The sequence below is a fragment of the Eubalaena glacialis genome, chromosome 13, assembly GCF_028564815.1.
Source record: "Eubalaena glacialis isolate mEubGla1 chromosome 13, mEubGla1.1.hap2.+ XY, whole genome shotgun sequence".
In the NCBI taxonomy this organism is placed as follows: Eukaryota; Metazoa; Chordata; class Mammalia; order Artiodactyla; family Balaenidae; genus Eubalaena; species Eubalaena glacialis.
In genome coordinates, this window is record NC_083728.1 from 55,050,517 (window position 1) to 55,064,692 (window position 14,176).

Sequence of the window (14,176 nt, forward strand, 5' to 3'; positions counted from 1 at the left end):
CAGCGGGTCCCACTAATTCGCGGCCCCCGGAGGTCCCCCACAGGCCCCCTTTGAGTTGCCACCCCTCCCCCACCGAGGGTAAGCTATCCCCACTCCTGCATAACCGATCTGTTTTGCCCAGTTTAACCTTGTTTTTGAAAATAAGAAACGAACATACGTTGGGGTTTTTACCCTACGCTCGCGCGAATCTGTGCTTCCTGTTTCTCTTCTCATGACCTAAACTCTCTCCTTTGGAATTTGACTGCAACCCGGGAGAGAGTGGTTGTGTTGGGATTTGCTCCTGCTCAGAATTTGTTAGCGGAAACTTTGCATTTCCACCCCACCCCTTTTCTTTTTTCGGTGAAGCTTAGTTTGCAAACGAGCAGAAAAGCTTTTTGCAAACTTTGCAGGAAAGCTCAGTCCTGTCTCTGTGGCCTTCCTTCATGGTTAACGAGCTTCGTGGGTCACCCCACCCCCGCCAACCCTGTGATTCCTCCATTTTTCTTTCTCTCATTACTGTACACCGGGCCATTCTGATGGGGACGTTGGGTTAGAATACGCTTCTTACGCTGTGTAACCACATTTCCCAGATCCAAAAGTAAATTGATGCTCGGTTTGACAAGTACACATAAGGGACAAGAGAACAAAAATTTTTTTTAAATCTGCCCCTCTAGAAAACCTAGACCATTAAAGGCTATATGTTACTTTGTCTCTATCCCACCAATGCCTGACAAGATCAAACCCTGCTGAAGCCACATGAGATGTGGTGCTTTTGGTGGGTACACGGTGTCCTCCAGATCTCAGGACTTGAGTCCAGAATCCTGATTCCTGCCCCACCCACCACCCGGCCCCTCCCTGTGCAGCAACTCAGGGGCCACGGAGAGCAAATGGGGGCCTGGGGATGGTCCCCCAAGGCAAAGAGCCCAGCTCAGGAAAGCGAGTACTGCCCTTAAAACGCGTCCTGCTCTTGTGACAAACCGCAGCTTGGGGACCAGATGCACCGTTTTGGTGACTTGGTGAGTGTGTGGTTTCCTCTGAGGCCCTGAGAGGATGGAGGGAGGGTCAGGGTGTGTGTGTGTGTGTGTGTGTGTGTGTCATGTGTGTGCACGTTTTTATATGTGTGCATGTGTGCACGTGTGTATATGTCTGTATGTAAGGGTATGTGTATATGTGTGTATGCGTGTATGTGTGTATGTGTGTGTATATATTCGTGCATTAGTGTATGTATATATGTGTGTGTGTAAGTGTATGCATGTGTGTAAAATGTGTGTATGTAACTGTATGTGTGTACATGTGTGTAATGTGTGTGCATGTTTTTATATGTGTGCATGTATGCATGTAAGTGTATGTGTGCATGTATGTGTATATGTGTGTATGTAAGTGTATGCGTGTGTAAAATGTGTGTATGTAACTGTGTGTACGTGTGTGTAATATGTGTGCATGTTTTTATATGTGTACATATGTGTGCGTGTGTATGTGTATACGTGTGTCTGTGTGTACGTCTATATGTGTGTATGTAAGTGTATGCGTGTATGTTTTTGTGTGTATGTGTGTGTGTGTGAATGAGTGTTTGGAGAAGTGGATGCACACCCAGTCACGGTTCTAGACACCAGTGTTTTCCAGACCACCATTTACAACTCATTACTGGGTTGTAAAATGAACTCAGCAGAATCAACTGGCTTGAGAAAAGAAGGAATTCACGACACTAGCCTAAGACCAAAGAGGAAATGACAGGGTGCATGGCGAGTAGAGGCAGGATTTATTTTGTGAAACCTTTGTTTTAAATATATCTGTATGTGTGTTTAAGTATATAGATTTGTGCAAATACACACACGTACTTATATCTTTGTATGATGTCTATGGTTTGTGATGTAAAATGTGGCTCTTCCAGTGGCCACGGCGATAAGATTGAAAACCTCTGCTCGAGAGACTGAGAAGGAGCCCAGTCTCCTTCTCAGGAGATGAGGGAGCCCAGCCTGATGTGGTGGGCACATCAACCGGTGAAGTCCGGTTCCAGGACGAAAAGAATGCTTGTCTCTCTGTGGACACATATGCATTTATTGACTATAAAATTAAGACGTTTCATAAAGGATTAGCCTAGTTTCTGAGAATATGAGATAAAGCTCTCTGCTTGGCCGCCTGTCCCCACCCGTAGCTGCTGCAGAAAGACTGGCTTGTCTAACTCTGAGGTCGTTGTCTCTCTAACTGGGGGGGCTTCACTGTCTCTTCTATGCCATCCCCCCACCCCAGTCCCCTGCCCAGCAGTCTGGTGAAGCCCCTGGACCCTTTCTCAGAAAAATGTTAAAGGCATATAGCTTCTGTCAGAGTTTAGGACTATGGGAGGCTTAAGCTAAAGAGGCTTCTTTATTGTACTTTGGTTCTGCCCTTGTTTTTTGAAGGTTCTCATTTATACCTGGGGTATCAGAAGAAACATTTCAACAAAGTGTCTTGTTGGAAATTAATAGCCCCAGCCATTATCTGATGACTTTATTTCTTATCCCATTCATAATTAAAAGTTACTAATTTGAAATTTTATATGTTTATTTTACATTTGGTAAAGTCACATGTTAAGGATGACTGAAATAATTCCAGAGGAGCTCTGTTGGAGTAGTTGCAGAGAAATGCATTTGAACTAATGTGGTATAAAACTGTAATAAAACGGAAATTTCATGTATTTGCCAAAATTCTGAGTTTGCAAAATTACCTTCATTTCTTTGGCATCACATACTTAACATTAATTATAGTAAAATAAGATATTGACATTTTCCATAAAAAAAAAGAAAAATGTTAAAGGCATAAAATAAAGTACATAGAATTAAAAGGAAACCAATTATATTGAGAAAAAATATTATCTGCCGAATTAGTTATCAAAATATGGCCAAAGCATTTCCTCTATAATAATATATGTGCTTAGAATAAATAAAACCTAGCAGGGGGTCTGATGAAACATGAGTCATATTAGTTTTCTCTTGCGGCCATAATAAATTTTCACAAAGGTCAGGGCCTAAAACAGCACTTCCTTGTGATCTTACGGTTCTGCAGGTTAGAAGTCGGGGCAGCCTTGGCTGGTTTCTCTGCTCTGGGGCTCACAGCCCTGAAATGAAGGTGTCGGCTGGCCTGGGTCCCCCGTATCTGGAGGTTCTTGTTGGGGGATGGGCCAAATCTGCTTCCTGTCCCGTTCCTGTCATTGGCAGAATTCCCTTCTGTGTGCCGCTGGGACCAAGGACCCTATTTCTTTGCTGGCTGTCGGCCGGGATTTACTCCAGACGCCGTCCACCTTCCTTGGCATGTGGCCCCTCCATCTTCAAGGACAGCAATGGTGCTTCGAATCTTTCTCATGCATCTAATCTCCCTGATTTCTGCTCTTAAGGGCCCGTGGAATTAGGAATAATCTAGAATAATCTCTCTGTTTTTTAAGGTCAGCTGAGTAAGAAGTCCCTTTGCCGAGTAACGTAATATATTCATGGGCATACAGCTAAGGGGCAAAGGTCATGGGGGGCAAAAGTCATGGGGGCCGAAAATCTGCCTAATTAGCTTGAATCAAAACACGCACGTGGCAGGACCCACCTGAGAGCTGACTCAGTGGGTCTGGGGCGGCCCAAGAATTTTTATTTCTAAATTCCAGATGCTGCTGCTGGGCCAGGAACCACACTTTGAGAACACTGATGTAGGTAGGGGTGGGTCCCACGTTGGGCCAGAATATTCTACATCTCGGGCACCCGGGTTCCTGGCTCGGTCCCTCCATAGCCTTATTCACGAGATGTTCACGGCTGGCTTTTTGCTGATTTTAAAAGGCTGTCGTGACTTCCCAGTGGAGTAGCTGAGCTGAGCATTCCAGGGGAGACTCGTCAGCCTAGCCCCTCAGCGGGGCCAGGGCCATGACTGGGGACATGGTGGGGGCCAGGGGAGGGGGAGCTCCTTGCAGCCTGAGGGCTCCAGCCGACAGGGCTGTGGCAGCTGGTTCTGCCTATGGTTAGGGCATCTGATGCTTCTGGAACCCTCCGTCGCAGGGTCCTCAGGGGGAGGTCGCGGAACCAGCAGCACCAGCGTCAGCATCACCTGGGGGCTTGTCGGAAATGCTCGTTCACGGTCCCGTCCCAGACCCACGGAACCAGGAACTCTGGAGCGGGCCCAGCATCTCGTTTAACAAGCCCTCCAGGTGGCTCCGCAGGCTCAAGTTTGAGAACGTTGGTCCACAGGTTGCCCAGGACCGCACCCACGATTGGAGCTGAATGTGGACCACACACGAGACCCCTGGGGATGGCACTTCTTCCAGGCGGACGAGAAGAGACAGGCGTTCTGGTTCTCTAAATTGCATCTGCTGAGAGTTTCTGTGACAGGAAAGTGAAAAAAGTCAGATTACTGGGAAAGTATACTCTTCGCAGGTGTCATTTCTCATTAAAGCCCCTTAGCACCACCTGGTGGTAGGTTTCGGTAAGACAGTGTGTAATCGGTGAAGGACACTTGATTTCTTTTTCCTTTTTGAAATGACCTTGGATCCAAAGGAGTCTGGGAGCCTAAAGGGACTGAGGCAGGAGGTCACCTCTCCAGATGGGCTCACTGTGAGGCACTGGCCCGGGTCCCTGAGGACCATGCTGTGTAGAGGCAAGCCCTGCAGCTGTGCTGAAACCCTTATCTTTCAGCCGTTTCTGGCCAGCCCCACGCGAGGTCCGGGGAACACTGAACAGAGCCTTGCCTGACTCCTGCTCCGGCCGCCCAAGCCCGTTGGGGAGACGGCTGTCAGCCGGATCTAAGCGGTCCAAGCGGAGACACACAGTCACCTAGCTCAAGATGAAGTTCTGGCTGGCTAGAGGCCCACACCTTCCACCTGCCTCTTTCCAGCCGCCAGAGCTGTCTGTGGGCTGCTCTCTCCCCCTCTCCTCTCTGGACCCCTCCTGCGGATCCTGGCATTGGCGCCTCTGCTCCTCACTTCTCTCTCTGTGAGTGGCTTGGCTTCTGCAGCACCTGGACCGGCCCCACCTCCTCCTGGAAGACTTCTGTGATGTCCCCAGCACCCTGGGCCTCTCCGTGGGCTCTGTGACACCTTGGGCTTGTTCCTGTGACCGAGCCGCCTCCCCCTCTGGACTGTGGGTCCTGGAACGAGGGTTTCTTTCTCCCACAGTCAGGCTGGGGCTGGACGGCGTCTGAAGCCTGTGCCGAGATCACTCCCATCAGAGACGTTGCGTTAGCCCCCTTTGAGCTGCTGAAAGTGGGGCTTTTATTGGTTTTCCTGTACACCCCGCCTTCTGATGAATGGTTTAAATTATTGAGCTATAACACCGGGTGCTGCGGGCACAGCCCTTTCCTGCTCATGTGGGAGAAAGCTAAGCTTTGATGAAAGGCAGTTGTGATCAGCTTTCATGCCCTCCTGCTGCCCGGTTGACACTGGGATCGCTGGACCCCAGCCATGCCAGCCTGTGACCTGCAGGCTTCCTTCTCAGGACTGCTCCGTGGAAATGGAGAGTCTTAACGTGGGGATTCATCCACTCCGGATGGCTTCTTGTCTCTGAGATTTGAGCCTCAAAGGGGTCCTTTGAATTCCTTACTTCATGGAAGCATTTCCTAGAGTGTGTGAACGCCGGTGTGGGTAAGAGCCTGTGGCCACACCAAGAATCAGAGGCTGTGCCTCGGTATTTGACACCCCAGGAGAATGTTTGAATGGAGATAATTTTTAATGAGGAACAGAAACCTGGTCAAACTCGCTTGGTTTAGTTTGAAATAATTTTAGACTTCTAAGAAGCTTCAAAAATAGCCCAGAGGTTTCCCGTACTCTCCACCCAGTTCCCTCAAAGTCAGCCTCTTAATAGCGCAGCACCAAGGTTGGAACCAGGACATTGTCGAGCACGCCATCCTGGTAACAGATTTGCCTGAAATCTCACCTGTTACCCTGCTCACGTGTTTTCTGGTCCTGGATCCTGCTTGCATTCAGCTGTTCTGTCTCCTCAGCCTCCTCCAATCTGGGACAGTTCCTGCCCGTCTCTGTTTCTCATGACCTTGATGGCCAGTCCTCCTGTGGGCCGTCCCCCAATCTGGGCTTCCCTGATGCTGTCTCGGGGCTGAGCTGAGGCTCTGCGTTTGCGGCAGGAACACGACAGAAGTGATGGGTCCTCCGTGCCTCTCACCAGGCGCACCATGTGGCTGTGTCTTTGTACTGGGGGTGCAACTTGCATCACCTGGGGTGGTGTCTCCAGCTTTCTTGGCTGTGAAGATATTTTCCCCCAAACGAGCAAGATGTAAAGGGGCTGATGACGTTTGGGAAAAGGGCGGGCGGCGGGAGCCGCTCACTCTCCCCGATTCCCTCTTTTCTCTCTTTCGCCAGCTCTCTCATCTCTGCTGCCTTTGCCTTTTGGCTTCATGTCTCTGTCTTTCTGAAGAATTGCCTTTCTCAGTTTCTCCACGCACTTTATGAAAGATTGTTGCTCCAGGGTGGCGGCCTCAGACCCCGGGCTTACGTGTCCCAGTGAGTCTAGAACCTGCCACCAAGTCACTGCTATTCCTGAGATCCCTTCCCAGATGCCCGGGGAGGAAGCATGTGACAGGCCAGCCTGAGTCCTGGTTCTGTGGCTCTGGTCAGGGGAGTGTGGTCACACTGCTGCCCGGACACTTCCTACGTGTGAGATGGGACAGTCTTCAGACATGGGGACAACACAGGCCAGTGGACGGCTTCCCAGAGTGTCTAGTGCATGTACCTCTCCCTCTTTTCCTTCCTTCCTCCCTTCCTCCCTGCTTCCCTTCCTCCCTCCTTCCCTTCCTTCCCCCACTTCCTGATGCAACAGATCCATTCCTGACAACCTTTGTCAGCTGAGTCTGCCGGTGTCCTCACTAGGGACGTCACTGTTCCACGGCCACATCTGTACATAAAGTGAGGAATCAGGCTGTCGCAGGAATAATCACCCTCTACATGTCCAATGTGCTCGTTTAGCTGCACATGTGAGGCGTCTTGTGGTGGACATACGTGAGGTTGGATTCAGATACCTGTCTAGTCCCCCGTGACTCAAAAAGTGTGACCCGGAGACCAGAGCCATGGGCATCGAGTGAGAGCCACTTAGAAATGCAGCACCCGGGCTTCCCTGGTAGTTCAGTGGTTAAGAATCCGCCTGCTGATGCAAGGGATACGGGTTCGAGCCCTGGTCCGGGAAGATCCCACATGCCGCAGAGCAACTAAGCCCGTGTGCCACAACTACTGAGCCTGCGTTCTAGAGCCCGCGAGCCACAACTGCTGAGCCCGTGTGGCACAACTACTGAGCCCGTGAGCCACAACTACCGAAGCCCAGGTGCCTAGAACCTGTGCTCCGCAAGAAGAGAAGCCACCGCAATGAGAAGCCTGTGCACCACAAGGAAGAGTAGTCCCCACTCGCCGCAATTAGAGAAAGCCCCCACGCAGCAACAAAGACCCAACGCAGCCAAAAAAAAAAAAAAAAAGAAGTAACTATCCTTTAAGAAAAAAAAAAGGAAAAGAAATGCAGCCCCTCTGGCGCCACCGGACCTGCTGAGTCAGAATCTGAGCTTAACGGTATCCTTGGGGGGTTCAGATGCACGATGAAGTTTGAGAAGCTCTCTTCCAGGAGAAGTGGGTTTGGTTTGCTTGTTCTATTTTGCTTTTGAGAACCGGCCATGCCTGTTAGATCTCTTCTCTTTGGGAAAATGAGGTTGTACTAAGCTTGTAAATCAGTACGCTGTGGCCCTTTAGGGGTTGTCACAGCTCTTACTGTGAATACGAGGCTACCTCTTTTTATTTTCCCACCTTAATTTTGATTTGTCCTGCATTAATATATAAATAGTGTTTCCCTGAAGTTATTTTATTTATACACATGTGCGAGTGTGCACAAACATACACCCTTTAGCTACCAAAACATATATGTAACTCTACTGATCAGAAATCAGGAGAAAATTAAAGTGCCATAGTGATTGAATAAGATCAAGGAAACTTCCTCCCTTAATTATTTCAGTAAAAATAGCATCTTATCTATTTAGTACATGTTCTTCTTTTTACTAATTTTTCAGCTGTCAGATTTATGCTAACTCAGTAAATTATGAAGAATGTACTTTGTTTGAGTTGTCCATTTTATTCCATGGACAGCAGTTTTTGTTTCAGTTTCTGGGGTTGTCATCTTCCCACTGCCTTTGCGGGGTGAGGGCTCCGCTAGGGCAGATCTCCGAGGGTGCTGATGCCAGCGTAAGGAGAAGGGGTTCACATCCCTCTGTGGCTTAAGGATTCCCTGCTGACAGAGAAACGCAGAAACAAACCCACAGAACAAATAAAACTGGATATGCCGCGTCCCGGGTCTCCCTACCGGGTCTGTGTCTTAAGGGAGAGGGTGGGCTGGGTTTCCTTACAGCTGTGTCTTTGCCCACAGACGGCGGCCCTAGAACAAGCCATCAAAGATGCCCACGAGTGTTACGATGAAGAGATTCAGCTCTACAACGAGCAGATTGACACCCTGCGGAAGGAGATTGAGGAGGCCGAGAGGAGCCTGGAGAGGTCGTCCTACGACTGCCGGCAGCTGGTGGTCGCCCAGCAGACCCTGAGGAACGAGCTGGACCGGTATCACCGGATCATCGAGAACGAAGGCAACAGGTGGGGTCAGGGATGGGCAGAGCCTGTGGGCACAGCGCCGACCTTTCTGGGTGGTCACTTACTTGTTCCACAGATCTTTGCTGACTGTTTCCTGTGTTCCTGTTCTAGGCAGTGGGGATGTGGCCAGGAAGGGAACCCCCAAATCCGTGACCTCACAGAGCTTGAATATTAGTCGGGGAGACAGGATGAGTGGGTCTGTAGCAGAGGGCGTGTGGCCTGTGACCTGTGCTCTGGAGTGAATTGCAGCAGGGAGAGGGGAGAGGAGGCGGGGGTGATGGGGGAAATGTTTGAATGTTGAGTAGGGGGTCAGAAAGCCCCCACGGAGAAGGCTCCCTTCAGCTCACAGGCCTCTGGGGACATGAGTGTCTTAACACAGAGGACGATCAGGCGTGGTTATTGAGATGCTGCAGGTGAGGGGCCTGCACGGTACCTGGAGCTCAACCAGTGCTCAGTGTCGGTGTTATTACTGCTGCTGCCATCGTGGCTCTGACCACCTGGTTGGGTCAGTAACGTGGCTGTCGACAGGCCGTCTGGTCTCCTCCACGTAATGGAACTTTGACTTGAACTCCACTGGGAAGTAGATCTCTGTCTCCATCTCATCATCATTCACAGCTGCACCTGCATCGTCTACTGTCCATTTTCTAGATGTATTAATACATCTATATCGGGACTTCCCTGGTGGCACAGTGGTTAAGAATCTGCATGCCAAAGCAGGGGACATGGGTTCGATCCCTGGTCCGGGAAGATCCGACATGCTGCGGAGCAACTAAGCCCATGCACCACAACTACTGAGCCCGCGCTGTACAGCCTGTGAGCCACAACTACTGAGCCCGCATGCCACAACTACTGAAGCCCGCGTGCCTAGAGCCTGTGCTCCACAACAAGAGAAGCCACCGCAATGAGAAGCCCATGCACCACAACGAAGAGTAGCACCCGCTCGCCACAACTAGAGAAAGGCCACACGCAACAACAAAGACCCAACGCAGCCAAAAATAAATAAATAAATAAATAAATGTATTTTAAAAATACATCTACATCACCTATGTCTACACCTATACCTATACATACGTCTGCATCTATGTCCTCATCATCTGTATGTGTGTACATCTACACTGCATCTACATTATCTACCTCATCTGTAGCTACACCTACAGCATCTTCATCTACACCTACACCTACACCTACCTCTACATCACCTACATTTATATCTACATCACCTACACCTACATCTACATTATCTGTATCCACATCTGCATCATTTACATCTGTGTCACCTACACATACACTTATATCTACATTATCTATAGCTACACCTACATCTTTATCACCTAAATCTACACCTACACCTATACTTCATCTATACCTAAGTCATCTGTATTTACATCATCACGTACATGCACATCTACAACGATGTCTCCATTATTTATAGCCACATCTACACCTACATCTATGGCTACATCAATGTCTGTATCTGTAGATATTCAGAGAACGGATTGAGGCCAGCCCCCTCCTGTACGGACTCTGATTCTCTATTAAGTTGAGGTTCTTCAATTCAGTCTTGCTGATTTTTGGGGGTTTAGATTGAGTTAAAAGAGAAGCACCCAGACACAGGAGCACTTCCTTCCCTCTCGCTGGGGCTCTGTCTTGGCTGTGAGTGCTCTAATGTGTAGGAGGAAAAGCAAGACTTTCTTTTGTTTTCTCTAGTTCTGGTCAACGTATTGTGCTGAACTCTATATTTATGTCACAGTGAATGCTTCATGCACACATATACAAAAATAAGTCTTGAACGGGTATTTAAACGTCCTTGTGAAAATTTTTGTTTTGGAGGCAGGGTTTCATCAAAAGGTAACTGGATACCCCTTTTGTTGGTTTATATATAACTCTTAATTTTGATATAATTTCAAATTGATAGAAATGTTGCAGGCACAGAACAAGGAAATTCTGAATCCTCTTAGATTCACCAGCTATTTATGTTTTGTCTCAATTGCTTTATCTTTCCGCTATCTCTGATTATATATAACTATTTTTTTAAAAAACCAGTTGGAGATATTATACCCTGGTTGCCCTAAATACTTCAACCTGGGCTGGCCATTCTCTTATTTAAAAAATACTCCAGAACAAAAGAATTACAATTTTTTTTAGAAGTGTGTTTCACAGCTTTGACTTGAGCTCAAAGAGATGATTATTCCTTTCCGTGGTCCTCCAGTGTGTAGATGTGTTTGTGGTTCATGAGCATTTGGATCTGGAGAAAGCCTTTTTCATTTTTGCTGGACGTTAGAGCATCCCTCTTGCCCGCCCCCCCATCTGTTTGGCTCAGTGAATTAAAGCTGGAGACCACCCTCCTTCTGGTTCTTTTTGCCAGGCTGAGCTCCGCCTTCACTGAAACTCCGATCACTCTGTACACCGTGAGCCACGGAGCCTCCTTCAGCCCTCGACACGGTGGGAAAGGTGAGTCCCAACCCTGGCTTCTGTGACTTTCTGTCCTGGGAAAAAGAAAAAATCAAGCGGCTTTCTCCCTAAACTTAGCATTCATACTCCCCGTCCATCCGGAAATTCAGTGCTTTTATGTGAGGTCCCTTCTCTCCCTCACTGATGTCCTCCAACAGGTGCTGAGTGACTGAGTCAAAAAGTTTACAAGGAGAAAATCAGATGGGGGTTAGGCCACCTCAGGAAGGCCGTCCGTGAACACGAGGCATTTAACTGGGGGGAAAAAATGCAGCTCAACATTTACTTTGGCAAGAAGTGAATACTGAATTGTATCTATTCACCACCCCGCCCCCGCCAGTGAAATGAACTCTTTTATGCAGAGGTGCTTGATCTAGTGTCAGGAGCAGAGTAGATGCTCAATTTTTGCTCGTTCTCTCTCCCATTCAAAACTGAGCAGAAATAGCTTGGTGGGCAAGCGCAGCTTCTGCCTTCAACATTTGGTCCTTTGGGGATGGTTTCACGCGCCTGTGAGATGTCAGCTCACAGCTCAGTCTCCCCAGTCCTGAAGGAACAGAGCAGTGCCTGGGAGAAGAGAAGCCTGTGCTTATAGTGCCTTCAAATCCAGGGGTCTCAGAAAGCTCAGAGGGCTTTGCAGAGATGGGGTCCCAGAGTCAGAACGTTGCTGCCAGGGGCAGGGGTCCCCAGACACCCAGGGCCAGCTCCAGGGGCGGGTGACTGTGTGCAGGGTGCTGGGCTTGATGCTGTGCGGTCGCTGTCTGGACATTCTTCACAGTTTTGATTAGCGGGCCCTGAAATTCGGCAGCTGGTCCTGCCAGTAAGCCCTTCTCCACACCTGCTCCCAGCCACCTGCTTTGTCGTGTCCCCCCCGCGTCCCCCTCATCATGGCTGCACGGCCTGCTCACTCGGCTGTGTCGCTGAGGGTCAGCCCCACGGGAGGCCCTCGCTCTGTGCAACTGAGTCCTCTGATTAACGAAGGGAGGGAGGGGCTGGAGAAGTTAAAAAATCACTGTGAGCAAAGCTGGAAAGCCTCCTGGATGAGGCAGGGTGAGATTTTGTGTTAAACTTTCAGTTTTTCCTCTTAGCTGACCTGAAGAAATGCATATGGCCTCGGGCACAGGGGATTCCTGTTCTGAGTCTGAGAGCATCCCTTCCTCTTGTTGCCCAGGAGGAAGGGGATGCTGAGCAAGGGGTGGCTGTGTTCACCTGGCCTGGGTTGCGAGCGGGACAAGGGAGCTACTCCCCATGGCCGAGGCCATTCCGAGCCCGTCAGAGGCCCAGGCAGCTGTGCGTTGCTCCTTTGGGGAAGCCTGAGGCGAGGGTGCCCTGTGGACTGGGTTTCCGCTGTCTGCTCTGTGGATCCCAGTGTCCCCTGTGAACTCGGGGGGCAGGGGGCTGGGTGGGCACTGGAGCCCTGCTCCCACAGAGTGTTACTGCAGGAGGATCGCGTATCTCAGTCGGTTGTACCCGGTGTGATGGGAACTGTGGGCGCTTCCCTCCCCTCTGCAAGCCCAGAGGGGCCGAGTGACTTGTCCAAAGTCACACAGTGGCCAGCAGAGCTGGGTCCTCAATGTGGGCCGTGGATGCTTCAGACCCAGGGATCTTTCCCTGTTGCTTTTGATCATACGTAGGAAACCCCACCCCAGCGCTAGGCAGGGGGCTCCAAGATAATTAGTGTATTTTTCAACAAATACATTTTCTTCCTCTTTCATTGGTGATGATATTTGCTTCATTGTCCTTTTTTTTTTTTTTTTTTTAAAGATCTCACCAGGGCTGTGCAGGATATAACAATAGCAAAACCAAGACAAAAAGGCCTCCCCAAGAACGTTCCAAGGAAAAAGGAGATTATAGCGAAAGACAAAGCAGATGAAAGTCTGGAAGAGGCACCACTGAGAGGTCCTGAAGACCCAAAGCCAGGGCAGGTGGTACTTAAAGAAGAGGGTGAATCTAAGCTTGAATCAGGGGATGGAGAAGCAAGTCCCCCGACCATGGATGGGGCTCCGGAGGATGTCCCAGACGGAGGGAAGATAAGCAAAGCCTTTGAAAAACTAGGCAAGAAGGTCAAGGAGAGGGTGAAAGGCCCCAAAGAACCCGAGCCCCCCGCTGACCTGTACACCAAGGGGCGGTATGTGCTGGTCTCCGGAGATGCCAATTTCGTGGACCCAGGCTTCTGTTCCTTCTCCGTCCCAGCCAAAGGGGGCGTGGTGGTTTCCAAGGGGGATGACTCTGTGCGTCCTGACAGCCACGTGGAGCCCTCTCCCCAGCAGCCGGAGCCCCCTCTGGAGGACGGAGAGGGGCCTCCCCCGGGGAAAGAAGATGGTCTGGAGGATGGAGAGGGGCCTCCCCAGGGGAAAGAAGATGGTCTAGAGGACGGAGAGGGGCCTCCCGAGGGGAAAGAAGATGGACACCCCCCTACCCCGCACACTGCAGACAAGGGGGATGAGATGAATGCCGAAGAACTGAAGGGTCCCCAGGGGAAACAGGATGGCCAGAAGGAGGAGGAGGGGGCCGGGGAGCCCTGTCCCATAGTCACACCTGGTCCAGAGGGGCCGTCTACACCCCAGTCTCAAGAGCCTCAGGTCACTCAGGGTGAGTCCGACGGGCCTGGAGCTCGGAGCAGCAGCCTGCCGGCGAGAAGCCCTCCCAGGATGCTGGCCTATGAGAAGGTGGAGGTGATGGAATCCGTTGAGAAGTTTTCCACTGACAGCATCCAGACATACGAAGAGACTGCTGTAATCGTGGAGACCATGATCGAAAAGACGAAGGCAAACAAGAAGAAGCTGGAGGAGAAGTGCTCTTCCAATGCCTAGGCTCGAGGGGAGAAAGTGCCTTTGGGCCACTGTTGGGAAGTGCTTGGATATTTTAGGACGAACCATACAAGACTGAGCGTTCTTGTTTGGATTAGACCATAGTTGGCCTGTCTGGCTTGCCAGTGAAGCCTTAATTAAAGCGTTTTCTTTGCTTGCACATCCTTTGTCTAATTAACAGGGGCTTTGGGCTTTTAGGTGGGTTAGCATCGCTCAGGACAGGGGTGCTCTGTTAACAGCCACCAAGCCGTGCTCGTTTAGGAAAGAGACGAGCCCTTCATATGGGTCATTGGGAGACTCGTTAGAGGCTCAGAGTCTGGATTTCACACAGAAACGTGTTAGATGATGGATTGGCTGGTTTTCTCTG

The 14,176-nt window shown here is 50.0% G+C and overlaps 1 protein-coding gene across 2 annotated transcripts in view; it reads left to right on the top strand.

The window, feature by feature from the left end:
• BFSP1 (beaded filament structural protein 1) overlaps window positions 1-13,812 on the top strand; it is a 37,812-nt gene extending 24,000 nt beyond the window's left edge. For both annotated transcript variants that reach the window (XM_061209214.1, XM_061209215.1), the window contains 4 exons: window positions 8,337-8,557; window positions 10,920-11,005; window positions 12,764-13,321; window positions 13,400-13,812. In XM_061209214.1, the coding sequence (XP_061065197.1) occupies window positions 8,337-8,557; window positions 10,920-11,005; window positions 12,764-13,321; window positions 13,400-13,812 (1,278 nt within the window). The remainder of the gene's footprint in view (window positions 1-8,336; window positions 8,558-10,919; window positions 11,006-12,763; window positions 13,322-13,399) is intronic.
• Window positions 13,813-14,176: the final 364 nt, after the last annotated feature.